We start from the raw sequence: 13,443 nt of genomic DNA, 5'->3' as shown, positions 1-13,443 counted from the left end.
CCCTCTCTCGCTGTCTCTCTCTCTCTCTGTCAAATAAATAAATAAATAAAATCTTAAAAAAAAAAAAAGATGCTCATTAATTTTAAGAATGAATCCTATGTGATTAGTATTTTACAGATCATCTCATAAGATGAATTTGCTTTTTGGAGTATTTTTTTGGGGAGTTAGTCACTGTGTATGCTTTCTTCTCTGCTAATCTTTCTTATCACCCTTCTCTTTCTCACATTAATTGAAATGTAACTCTTTCCTTGAATACATGATTTTTGCTGCCATAGTCAACTTGGGTATTCCTCACTATGCACATATGATTTTAATAGGAAATAAAAATGGACACAGTTTTTTATTTTGTCTGCTGTCAGCTCTAGACTATCCATATTTTCTTCTCTGTGTACAATTTTGTCTGAAGTCAGTGCTCATCTGAGAAAATCCATTATATTAGATTACTGCTGTTGATACTCATTTCCTAAAGCCAGTTTCTACCCTGATAATTTTGGTACCTGGTTCTTGATGCTACTTGGTCAATTCCTGCCATCCTTCTCCCTGATTGGATATTCATCTTGAAGTTTGATCCATTGAACTCAGTTATTAAATTCCTTGCCTCTAAAAACCTTTGCTTCTCCTGTAAACCACTTCCAAACAGTCTCTCTAACTTGGATTTTATGATCTACTTCTGAGAACTGGAACCAAGGCCTTTCTCTTCTCTGGCAATTATATTCTTACCTTTCAGTTTAAAAGGCCACAAATCCACTACTTCTCGAGGTTTTACATAAGGGAGAACATTGAATCATGATCTTACAATGAGGACACTACTGGCTTTTAGTTTCTTCTGTGCTTTTCTAGTCATGATTTTACATAGATGTACCATATCTCTACCAGGAATTCATATATATACTTAATAAATTTATTTTTTTTTTACTTTTTGGCAATTAAACAGGTCATCTTATAACAATTTTTTATTTAATTGCTACTTAATACCTACTAAGCCAGCAGTACCTTTTCATTTATACATTTAGGTTGTTTATAATTGTTAAATACAAAAATTATTTGAACATAAAGGTTTGTTCTCCCTACTCTCCTTCTCCCCATACCATCTTTTGGAGATTCCATGAGTTATGAGCATTTTCACGGTTTTGCTACATGTTGACAAAATTATTTTCAAAACAGTTACACAGTGTCACCAGCAATATGGGAGTTTGTGCCACTTAAGTTTTTTTTTTTTCCTTTTTGCTAAGTTAGGAGGTAAAATAGCCTTTTTCTTTTCAACTTTTTGCTATAAGGATGATTTTCTTTATTACTAGTGATGTTGACTTTTTATGTTGCAAATTTTCTTTACACATTTATCCTTGATGCTTATGCTTTTGAAGTTTTTAAGATTTATATGAGCTATCCCACATATTAAAATTTAATCTCTTAGTATCCACTGTAGAAATTTTCCTTTTTTTTTTTCTTTGTAGAAATTTTCCTAAAATGTCTTCACCCCTGTGTTTGGGGTGGTGATACATGTTTGCAAACGAAGTCAAATTTTTATGTCATCAAACGGATAGTCTCATAGGATTTTTGGTCAGTTCTAATAAGGTAATTCTTGTTTATCAAATTCGAAAAGAAGTTGGGTCGTATTGGTTCCTTGTTTTATCTCTTTTATGCCCTTCTGTTTAATTCTTTTAGAATCATTTTAGTTACTAGATTAAACTTTTTTTTCTTAGTTGTTAACCTTTGGTTAATGCTATTGATCTGGATATTTTTTCCCTGGTCCAGTATATTGCAGTGTCTCTTTCCTATTTATTATTTATGAAGGTCTTCCCTGTTAATGTAGGCCTTTGGTATTTGCAGATTTAACATTTACAGTTTTCAGCTATTCTCAGCTGACTGCAAGGTCTATGATTCACTAATTTGTAGTTTTGCTGAGACTGAAATGTTTGCTTGCTGCCAGCCTTACCAATAGGAACTGATCATGTAGCTCAAAGAGGGAGCCTATTTAGACAGGCCAGCACCCGCATCTCAACGCAGCTTTGTTTTTCTCTACTTGTCGTCGCGTACACAGTTAACTCTCTCGAAGTGATAAAAGCTGTTTCTTTGTGAAATATGGGCCCGGAAAGAAAACCAACTGCTAGTGCTGGTGATGAAGTGAAGAGAAAATGAAGAGGTCTAAGAAAGTGATGGTTCTTAGCCAGAAAATAGACGTTTTGGATAAATTAAAGTGGTTGTGCAGATTCAGGTAAGTTTGTGGTGGTTAATGTTGCTACAGTATTGATGTAGTAGTTTATATTTTGAGTGTCAGAGTTTATTTTTATAACCTTATAAATGACTAGCAGTGTAATTTTAGAAGCATTAAGGATGTCATGAAGATGTCAGCTGTACTTCACTGAGTTTTATGGGAGAAGTATTTGAAAACTTGAGAACGTTAAGGAATCATGATGGTCTTGCAGTGTATAATGTCTATAATAATATTGGATTATCCTGAAACAGACAGTATTTCTGTTCTTGTGGCCCTCCAACACTTTTAATTGTTTTAATGTGTTTTTGATGTACCTAAGACCCATTCCCTGGCCACTAAATACTGGTCCTTTTCTCCTCCAGCATTATGCTCTGTTTATCATACCTCATGAACAAAACTATGGTATTACCAAGTTAAAAAGATCTTGATGGTATTTTGTTTGAGATTGTGTTAGTTATATAATGACTTGAGTAGAGGCCTTTTGAAATGTCAATTTTTTTCCCATTTGGGAACTGTTTGTCTATTCATATGTTGTCTAGGATACCCCAAAAATAGTGCCACTTATCTTTTATGAACTTCATCTAGTGAACATTTTGAATATATGACCTGGGATTTTTATTAGATGTTGCGTATGGAGAACAGTAGCTAACAGTAATTTCTCAAGAAACTCCCAGTCTAGAAGAAAAGGATTATATAAATCAGTGATTACAAAAAGTGTGAAAATGTCCATTGCACAGAGGTGGGAGCTGTAAAATAGGGTGTGATGAAGGATGCTTTCTAAGAGTTGAGTGAATTGATTATTCTTGTTCTTTGTTAATATGATTGGGATTCATTCTCCTCCCAGTATAACACTGAAAACCTGGTTATTGCCAGTGTGTTGTAAGGCTGTTGACTTTAATCTGTTCTGGTCAATTTAAAGAACTCATTATCTGCACTTTTTTAGCTGATGCCTTTGGATTTTCTTGTCATTCTTTCCTCTTACAAATAATGTCTCTTTTCAGAAATCTAAGGATATTTGAAATAATAAAAAATAATGGTGGTAGTGGACAGTCTTATTTATTTGGTTTCTAGATTTAGAAAGACTGCTTAAGAGCTTTACTATTAAGCAAAATGCTCATCTCAGGCTTACAGATAGAATTGGACACTTGATAAACGTTAAGGAAGAGTCCTACATGTATATTAGGAATGGATATTGCCTCAAATGCCCTTTTGTAATTTATTTAAATACACGATTTTTCTTCTTTAGCCTGCTGGTGTGATAGCTTTGTGTTTCTGAATCTGCTTGGTCATGGCTTTTGTTCTTTTAATGTATTTGTTGAAATTCCTTTGCCTGTATTTTATTTGTCATTTTGTACATATATTTATAAAAAAGACTGGTAGCCTTTTGTGATACCTTTTGTGTTTGAGAATCAGATTATATTTCCTTTAAGGCAGCATAACTAATAGTTATGTTTCTGAACCTCAGGTTGATTTATGTAAATGTAAATGAATGTTTTAACTACCAGTGTATTTTGTGGTCATAGAAAAAACAAAGTCTGAATGCAAATTGTGATCCAGTTTTTTTTTTAAGTTGCGTCAAACTACTTGAGAAATGGCTTGTATTTTTGTGATCCATTTTTTTCCTTCTATGGGAAAAATAGTGTTTTAGAGGCTTAAAGTGTTTAAGAATATTTTTTTGATTCTGCAGGAGAATCTTTCATGACTGAAAAAGTGACATAGTCCTTTTTTGGTATCCTTTACCTTAAATACAGGATTTTAAAAAAATGGATATTTCTAACTTTGTATGTTAAAAAGTTTGATGAATTAGAATATATTTTAATTATGACTAACCACTTCTGAGAATTCACAGAACTATTAATTAGAATCTGCTTAAAATAAAGACATTTCCAATTAAGATGTTTGCAAAACTGAGGTTATAGTTGCTAATATAAAGCCATCAACTATGGAAATAAAAATACCTTGAAATAAATGTTATATTTAATGTAAAAGAATATCTAATTAGACTTGGCTTATTCAGCAGATTTGATATTAATTAGTGAATCACTTATGAAAAATTGACCACTAGATAAACTACAGTTTATAGAAATGGATCATAATTCTCTTGCATGAGAGGACAGAGTTTTAGAAAATTTTTATAACTTTAATTCCATGCCAGTTTGGGAGAAAGTTGAATATCACACCTTCAGCTAAAAGTAAAAGGGAGGGGCATACTAACATGATGAATGATAGAGCAGCCGGGGCTTAACTACCAAAGTTAATGAAGGAGAAGAACTAAGGTGTCAGCATGCTGCTAAAAATGGCTATGTGTAGGTCTCTTTCCCAAGTATCTTTATTTAGTGCAGCTAGCAATACTTAGAAACTTACTCTAACAGTTGATATTTTAAAGTTCAAGTCAATTGATTATAACCAATTTTTTATAAATTGATGGTTTTTCATTTTTTGTAAATATACATTGCAGTGTTTTTCTTGATGTTTATTCTTAGAACTAAGAGGATCATAGTGGACATTTTACTTCATACTATTCTCAACAAGCAGTTCAGAAAATAAGTGATACCATAATTTGCAAGATTGGACAGCAACTTCTTAACCCTAAAAGCAAAAATATCACTATAAAATAATACTTCCTTGGGATGCCTGGCTGGCTCAGTCGGTAGAGCTTGTGACTCTTGATCTTGGGTTTGTGAATTCAAGCCCCATGTTTGGCATAGAGATTACTTAAAAAAAAAAAAAAAAGGATACTTTCTTGTTAAAATCTGAGAAAAGAACTGATGAAAAAGCACAAATGCAAAAAATCTATACAAGGATTGAAACAGCTAGGAGTTAATATTGAATGTATATTTAACACATTAAGTCTAGATTGAGGTCATAACAGTTACAAAATTTAAAGTGTTATTTTTGAAGGGAAAATAATATAACAAAAAATATTTAGTGATATAGGCCTGGGACTAAATCCCCAGAGTATGCCAATAAATACCAGGAGAATGGAACAGGGGGCATTGCATTGACAATGTAGATGATAGTTACAGGTATGCCAATCCTTTCTCTGTGTGTCCCCCCCCACCCCCTGTGCAGTTTTTAAAGAATATCAATATATATATACATTTATTAAATTGTTTTTAATTTAAAAAATTTTAGTTTACAATGTGTAAAACAATTTAAGAAATGTTTACTAAACTATTTTACTATTACAATAAACTTTTTAAGAATGTAGAAAAATCTTTGAATCTGTGATTTTACTATGAAGGTGCTTACATAAGCACATATGTCTTACCAGGTTTCAAGGCCCAGATCTTGCAAGTATCTAAAGCCACTATTAACTGTTGCATATGCAGTATATCATGTTTCCAGCTGTTTCTCTATATTATGAAAATATTAGGGTAAAATGATAAACTTATTGCAGACATTTTCTTCTTTCAGCTGCTTTTCTAACCCAAACTGTGTGTCTTGATGACACAACAGTAAAGTTTGAAATATGGGATACAGCTGGTCAAGAACGATACCATAGCCTAGCACCAATGTACTACAGAGGAGCACAAGCAGCCATAGTTGTATATGATATCACAAATGAGGTAAGTAGAAATGTATCCTACAATGAAAATAATTTGAACATAGTTTTGGTATTCAGAATTTTTTTTAATAGCCAATCATGACATTTATGCCAAAGCTTTTATGAGGTAGAAGAGCTGATTTAAAAAAAAAAAAAAAGATTAAAGTGTCTCAAATAATACAGTAGTCCTAAGAATTTCTTTGAGTCACATTGAAGAGTCTTTAAAGCCTTGTCTTACAGAGACGCTCCCTAACCATTTTTTGAGCATTTGCCAAATAGCTGTTTTTTTGTTTCCCAGGAGTCCTTTGCCAGAGCCAAAAACTGGGTTAAAGAACTTCAGAGGCAAGCCAGTCCTAACATTGTAATAGCTTTATCAGGAAACAAGGCTGACCTTGCAAATAAAAGAGCTGTCGATTTCCAGGTATGTTTGAAGGCACACATGTATTGTAAATTTTTCTTCTGTATCCACACGTGAATTATAGTTACAATTTTAAAGCCATGCAAATAATAGAAAACAGTTTTTTAAGCAAATGTAGATCTACTATATGTAATGTAATGTTTCTCATGATTAATCTGAATTTTTAAATGTCCTTACATATTGTAATATATAAATTGATTCAAAGATTTTGCTGACCAGGGTTCCTGGGTGGCTCAGTCGGTTAAGCATCCAACTCTTGATTTTGGCTCAGGTCATTATCTCAGGGTCATGAGAACAAACCCTACATCGGGCTCTGCGCTGGGCGTGGAGCCTGCTTGAGATTCTCTCTCTCCTTCTCCCTCTGCCCCTCCCCACCTCTCTTAAATAAAAAAATTTCGTTGACCTAAACAGTTACAAAAGAAGTAATTGTTGACAAATAGTGCAAAGTATATAAAGCAAAAGGTGATTCCCTCCTACCCTAATCCTTCCACCCCCACACATAATTTAGTATCTTTCCTAACTTTTTTATTTATCTGCCAATATTTATATCAGCACACATAAGCATACCCACATATGCACATACAGCTTACACTTATGTGGTTCTTGAAAGGGCCTACTACAAAAGGGCGCCTGGGTGGCTCAGTCGCTTAAGCCTCTGCCTTTAGCTCAGGTCATGATCTCGGGGTCCTGGGATTGAGGCCCACGTTGGGCTCCCTGCTCTGCGAGGAACCTGCCTCTCTCTCTCCCTCTGCCCCCTCCCATACTCGTGCTCTCGCTGTCTCTCTCAAAATGAATAAATAAAAAATCTTAAACCAACAAAAAAGGGCCTTCAAAAATAAAGGCTCAAAAAATCCACTTTATATGTTACTTAATATAGCTAATTAAGAAAGTTCCCTGCTACAAGAGAAAGTACAATTACTTAAAAACAAATGTCTCTAGTTAGACATTTTTAAATTTTCCCTTTTCTCTTCCTCTTCAGCTTCTTTATGAGAGAAGTTTGTTGTGGTCATTTTATATGTATAATATCAGTGATGGGATAATTGTCTTTGATGATGGCTGTTGATGGAGTACATGGACTGAGAAAGGGAACTGATATTTCTTGGCACCAGTAGGTAGTAAGCTGAGCATGTTGCACCTGTGATTTTATTTAATTCTGGTTACAATCATGTGAGGTGTAAGACCTATTCTCTTTCTAAGATGGTTACCTCCCCCGCATAGAGAGGGAGATAGAGCCCTTAAGTTATAGTCACAAGTGGCCTTCCCACATAACAGTTCAAAGGAAACTCTTTTTTTTTTCCCCCATTAAATGGGTAAGATAATTGGTTGCTCTTCACAACAACTTGAGGATCAAGGCAATAATACATGTAAACTGTAAAGCATGACAAAAATGTAGAGTAGTAATATTTTTAAAGGAATGATTTATGACATATTCAAAATTAACATATAGCTAGCCATTTAGTAGTTGAAGCCAGTATTAGATATTTGGATTCCCTTTGATTTCATTGCAAATGATAAGCATAAATAAAATTTGCCATAGAGATCGAAGAGAATTTTATATTTAGAATAGGATAATTTTCCACCCTCTGGAACTTACCATTTCAAATCAAATTTAATGTGAGACCAGAAGAATCAGAATGGGATAGTGCAAGAAGTTAAGGCAAAAAAGAACTTTGTAAAGGTATCCTACAGGAATTCTCTTACTTCTCTTAATTAGTAACAATTGTTTATTACATAGTTGATTATAGGTAATCAAGTTGGAGTAGTAATAAGGAAGCAAAACAAAACAAGTCAGGTATAGGGGCGCCTGGGTGGCTTAGTTGTTAAGCGTCTGTCTTCAGCTCAGGTCATGATCCCAGGGTCCTGGGATCAAGGCCCGCATCGGGCTCCCTGCTCAGCGAGAAGCCTGCTTTTCCCTCTCCTATTCCCCCTGCTTGTGTTCACTCTCTCTGTCAAATAAATAAATAAAATCTTAAAATAAAAAGTCAGGTATAGTATGTGCAAAGGATATACATCTTTTTTGTTGTTGTTCTATAAACAGGAAGCACAGTCCTATGCAGATGACAACAGTTTATTATTCATGGAGACATCAGCTAAAACATCGATGAATGTAAATGAAATATTCATGGCAATAGGTAAGTTTTTTTTAAGCAGTGGATATAGGCAAAACAAGTTACACAACAGCATACTTGGTTTGACTGTCTTTTTAAAAACTCTTGATTGGGACACCTGGGTGGCTCAGTCAGTTAAGCATCTGCCTTCAGCTCAGGTTGTGATCCCAAGGTCCCTGCATGAGTCTCCTTGCTTAGCAGGGAGCCTGCTTCTGCTTCTGCCTGCCACTGTCCCTGCTTGTGCTCTCCCTCTTTCTCTCTTGCAAATAAATAAAATCTTCAAAAACTTTTTTTTTTTTTCTGTAAATAATTTTGGGTAGTATTTTTAAAAGTAGCCATTCTTGGGGCACCTGAGTGGCTCAGTCGGTTAAGTGTCTGCCTTCGGCTCAAGTCATGATCCCAGGGTTCTGGGATCAAGCCCCCACACTGGGCTCCCTGATCATTGGAGAGCCTGCTTCTCCCTCTGCCTCTCCCCCTGCTTGTGCTCTCTCTCTCAAATAAATAAATAAAATCTCCTAAAAAAAAAAAAGTAGCCATTCTTTTTTTTAATGATTCTACTACTATTCTAGATCCTTCCTTTTTTTTTTTAAGATTTTATTTATTTGACAGAGACAGCGAGAGAGGGGACACAAGCTTATCAATACAACATATGGGCATAAAGAGATTTCTTTATCACTGATCAGTAACTATTTTCATCTCTACTTTGCCCTCAACGAGCACTATTTTTGTTTCTCACATTCTTTTTAAATCATTCATTTTTGACAAATACAACACAAACATGTACATATTACATAAATATACAAATTCTTTTATGCAAATATTGTAATAGAGAAAGTTTCAAATCATTGAGGCACAGAGAGAAAGAGGGAAAGCAAAACGACATGGTTTATATTACCTCTGGTCATTTGACCTACATAGTGCTCTTACGTTTTCTTTAAGGTAATTTTAACTGATAATGGTTGCGATTCCACGTTTGTTGATAGTAAGTGGTGAAGTTGGAGTACTAATAAGGAAGCTTCCTATTTTCTGTAACAAAAATAAAAGTATTTCTATTGACCCTAGCCTCCTTCCAGTAATTTTAAGGTGCAGATTCTGTGAGAATTGTCTACTTTGGTGACTTTTGTGTTTTACTGTCTATGCACTATTCATGCACCAAGCACTCTTCTCATTCCAAAACATTTTTATTATATGGCAGTGATTATTAACTGGGGTGCCCACAAACTTATCCCCAGATAAGAAGTATTCCTTTTATTGAAGTCATACAAATTAATTAACAGCTGGTTCAGAGGCTAAAGAAAATTGCTACAAATACTGTCAGAATATCTTTCACTAGGTTAGAGAGCTTAATGGCAGCTCATTTAGGCTCATTAGGAAAAAACTTGCCTGTTGTACAGTAAAGTATTTTACTGAAAAGCTCAGGCTGAAGTTTATTAGGGAAATACTTGTGAAGGATTGTGCAACAATATGGTCTTTTTATAAATAGAACACAGGATTACACCCAGAATCACATCTGAAAAGCTAGTAACAGAAATCAAAGAAATAATAGGTCCATCAAATCAGGCTGAACTTTAAACTTTTCTGATGGTATTAAGACACCACTAGCAGATAGGCTTCTTGCTTGTTTTATTATTTTTTTATTTTTTAAGTAATCTGCACCCATTGTGGGGCTTGAATTCATTATCCCGAGTTCAAGAGTCACATGCTGTACTGACTGAGCCAGCCAGGCACCCCCAGTTGGACTTTATTTAATTTGTACCTTTTATTCAGATGTGCTAATAATATATTTTTCCAGTCAGAAAGTAGCCTACATATTAGAACTTTCAGTTATTTTTCTGAAATTACAATGTTTCTTTCCTTGAAATACCATGAATTAAATTGGATTGTGGCCTTTCTATTTTGTTTACCAGGTTAGTAACTTAGATCACACAGTGCACTCATTATTTTCACTCTTAATGACTTCCTATAGGGAGTAGTACAGTTATTTAGTGGGAGAAGGTCTACAATAAATTTATCATCTGCTTTCAATTTGATAAGATTTTGCTTGCATGGCTTTCATTGTACATCTTCATGAACTTGATCTGGAATTTTTAGCCTCTTAAATCCTAATTAAGGGGCAAATTGGTAAGCTCCAATTATCCATATAGCAAACAAATATTATCAGCTTTATTTTGGTAGTATTTAATAAGATACGAAACAGAAGACTGCTTCTAAGACTTCTAAGTTAGGTTTTAGTTTATCTTCTCACAGTAAAAGTTTACCAATAGAAGCTTAAAAATTTCTCATTCTACTTTATTTCATTCAGCCTCCCAGTTTCATTCAGATCTAATTACAGAAAGCTCATTGAAAAGTATGGTAAAGGGAGAAAAGATCTCTCAGTTCAAAATCTAACTTAGTATTATAATAAAGTTTATAGATGCTAGCTTACTCTTTGTTCCTACAAGCCTTTGTTTGAAAATACATTCCACTGGAAATTTGCCATTTTATTACCATTTACCCTACCATCCCTAGTGCCATTTCTAGAGAAGTAGCCCAAGGTGAAGGCTTTTCTTCCCAAATTTCCATTGATTCTTAAGATGATTAATGTTCATGTGGAATATTAAAACAAACAAAGAATAAAAGATCCAAAATGCAACTAGGCTTTTAGGTATTGAAGTAGAGCATGTTCAGCTTTTGGGTAACCTGAACCATGGCTAAGGTAAAGTCAGAATTCAGCCATAGTAGTCTCTCCCCAAGGTTGATAGAGACCAGTGTATTTAGTCACCTTTACAATCGGTACTCTTAGAGATAGTATTCTGTGAATGCGGCACATGAAGGATCTTTGGGATTCAAGCAGACTACATCTAACAGGTATGTTTTTAAATCAGTGGGATCCAGGCTCCAGAGAATAGCCATTAGCTATATAGAGCTTAGCAGAGCTAAAACTGTAACTGCTGGTGGAGGGCTTTGTCCAAATGTGGCAAGCCAAGATCATCCGACTCAGAATTGGGAAATAGTTTTTTGAGATAGAGCCTTTAGAATCAAGTCTACTTGCAGTAGGCAGAGCTCCTGGTGAATAAGTATTTGTGTGGCAGTTCAGAGATCATTGATAAAAGCTAAGATTCTTTATAAACATTGGCTGGGCATCATCTTTATTAACTTAGATTTTCCTTAAATAATAGAGGTATTAATGATAATGAAATAAAGTACTATTCTGGTATTACTAACTGAATATGTATAAAGAATTAAATATAGCTCTAGTCAACTTAAGTTTTAATTGTATGTCTGTAACGGTTCCTCATCTAACCCTTCCCTCAACCCACTAACCTCACTAAGGACGGACCAATGACTACTATTTGGTATTATCTAGTAGATACTCAATAAACATTTCAAAAGAATGAGCATATAGCTCTGTGATACTTTGGGTTAACCCAGCTGGGAGAAAAAAAGGTAAGTAAGCAGATGAAAGTAATTCTAGGGGCACCTGGGTGGCTCATTCGTTAAGCATCTGCTTTCTGCTCAGGTCATGATCCCAGGGTCCTGGGATCGAGCCCCGCATTGGGCTTTCTGCTAGGCGAGAAGCCTGCTTCTCCTTCTCCTATTCCCCTGGCTTGTGTTCCCTCTCTCACTGTCTCCGTCAAATAAATAAATAAAATCTTAAAAAAAATAATAATTCTAATATGGATATTCTAATTGTGTTTATTTTGATAATTTATCTCTCAGCTAAAAAGTTGCCAAAGAATGAACCACAGAATCCAGGAGCAAATTCTGCCAGAGGAAGAGGAGTAGATCTTACTGAACCCACACAGCCAACCAGGAGTCAGTGTTGTAGTAACTAAACCTCCAGTTTGAACTTGCTGGAATATTCTTCTGCTTCCTAAATGTTAATGACCGTGGAATTGGAGCATTTAACCAGCCCAGTATGACTTCCAAAAAGAAGAGACTTATGATAGAGTCAAGTTTCTAATACAGAATTATTTTAAGTGTTTTGAACTTAATTTTTAATAACATGCATGTGACCCTCTGACTAATGTTTCAGAAGTAGAAGGGAATGAGAGCTGTGTGTGTACGCTTGTTTCCTTGGACGGTTAGGGAATCATTTCTCATTACCAGGGATAGAGACAAAGGATGATGTAAACCCAGAGTTAACCAGCCACTTCTATGTAAAAGATTTGGAACTTAATAGTTTGGGCTTTTCAAAAACATTCTTTTTTTAGAAGGAGGTTCTAAAGATATTTATGCTTAGCTACAGTATTTGGGCAACTGGTAATTTCTCTTAGTATGCATATTTAAAATGTACATTCCACATTTTAACAAATTAACCACAAGAAAACAGTCCTACATCTTCAGGGGGAAAAACACGAACATTTAGTGGCATCTAAATTATAGCCGGTCCTGGTATTTTTAGTGGGGTAAAAAAAAGTCAAATGTAACCTCATCTTGTTTTAGGAATATGAAAACTGATAAATGCATCTTAATGGATAGTGTTCCCTTCAAACATGTGAGCTCTTCAACAGAAATGAAACAAACCAGGTGTCTGTGATTTCTGTTTAATCACTGCTGGCCATTACATAGGTTTTGTTGTTGGGGGAAGGGAGGGAGCTTTTGTTCCCTTTGGATATGATATAGTCAATGCACTAACAATTATGTACATTCAAACTTGATTATTTTAAATTCGATCTTCAGCTGTACTGTAAATAGGGTACTGCACTGTAGTCTCCATATATGTTTATTACTTTCCTGTAATATTTAAGAGTTGCTTAAAAGTATACAAAATGTACAGTTACTAAAACAGCTAATTTTTCCTTTTCTCTCCCTTTGAAAGGAAGGGGCTTCAGTTGTTCCTACATGGCTAGAACCATAATAAACAATGTATCAGTAATTTGTAACCTAAGTATTACAGTATGTTAGTAACAATCTTGCAGCCTTGTTTTCCAAAGTTCATTTTATTTTGATCAGTTCAGTATATTGCACTAATTGTTTTAGGTATTTTCATTATATGAAACCTACCATGTGTCAGATGATTTAATCTATTTAAGTGTTGAACTGCTAGCAGAACTTGTACATTTACAGTAATTCAGAATTAGTAAGGAAAACAGTTCACCAGTGTTTAGTTTTATATTGAGGTGCTCAGGTTGGAATAAAGTGGTATAAAAAGCAAGTACTGGTTTTTCTCTTT

The 13,443-nt window shown here is 34.6% G+C and overlaps 1 protein-coding gene across 1 annotated transcript in view; it reads left to right on the top strand.

Annotated features, from left to right (window-relative positions):
* Positions 1–13,425, top strand: part of RAB5A (RAB5A, member RAS oncogene family) — a 29,743-nt gene extending 16,318 nt beyond the window's left edge. Inside the window, exons 3-6 of the mRNA XM_027583247.1 lie at positions 5,633–5,784; positions 6,061–6,183; positions 8,219–8,312; positions 11,988–13,425. Coding sequence (XP_027439048.1) covers positions 5,633–5,784; positions 6,061–6,183; positions 8,219–8,312; positions 11,988–12,103 — 485 coding nt within the window. The 3' untranslated portion in view covers positions 12,104–13,425. The remainder of the gene's footprint in view (positions 1–5,632; positions 5,785–6,060; positions 6,184–8,218; positions 8,313–11,987) is intronic.
* The last annotated feature ends 18 nt before the right edge of the window (positions 13,426–13,443 follow it).

This window comes from Zalophus californianus, chromosome 1, assembly GCF_009762305.2.
Source record: "Zalophus californianus isolate mZalCal1 chromosome 1, mZalCal1.pri.v2, whole genome shotgun sequence".
Lineage (NCBI taxonomy): Eukaryota > Metazoa > Chordata > Mammalia > Carnivora > Otariidae > Zalophus > Zalophus californianus.
Note: the sequence above shows the minus strand (reverse complement) of the source record. Positions and strands in the feature narration are given on the sequence as shown.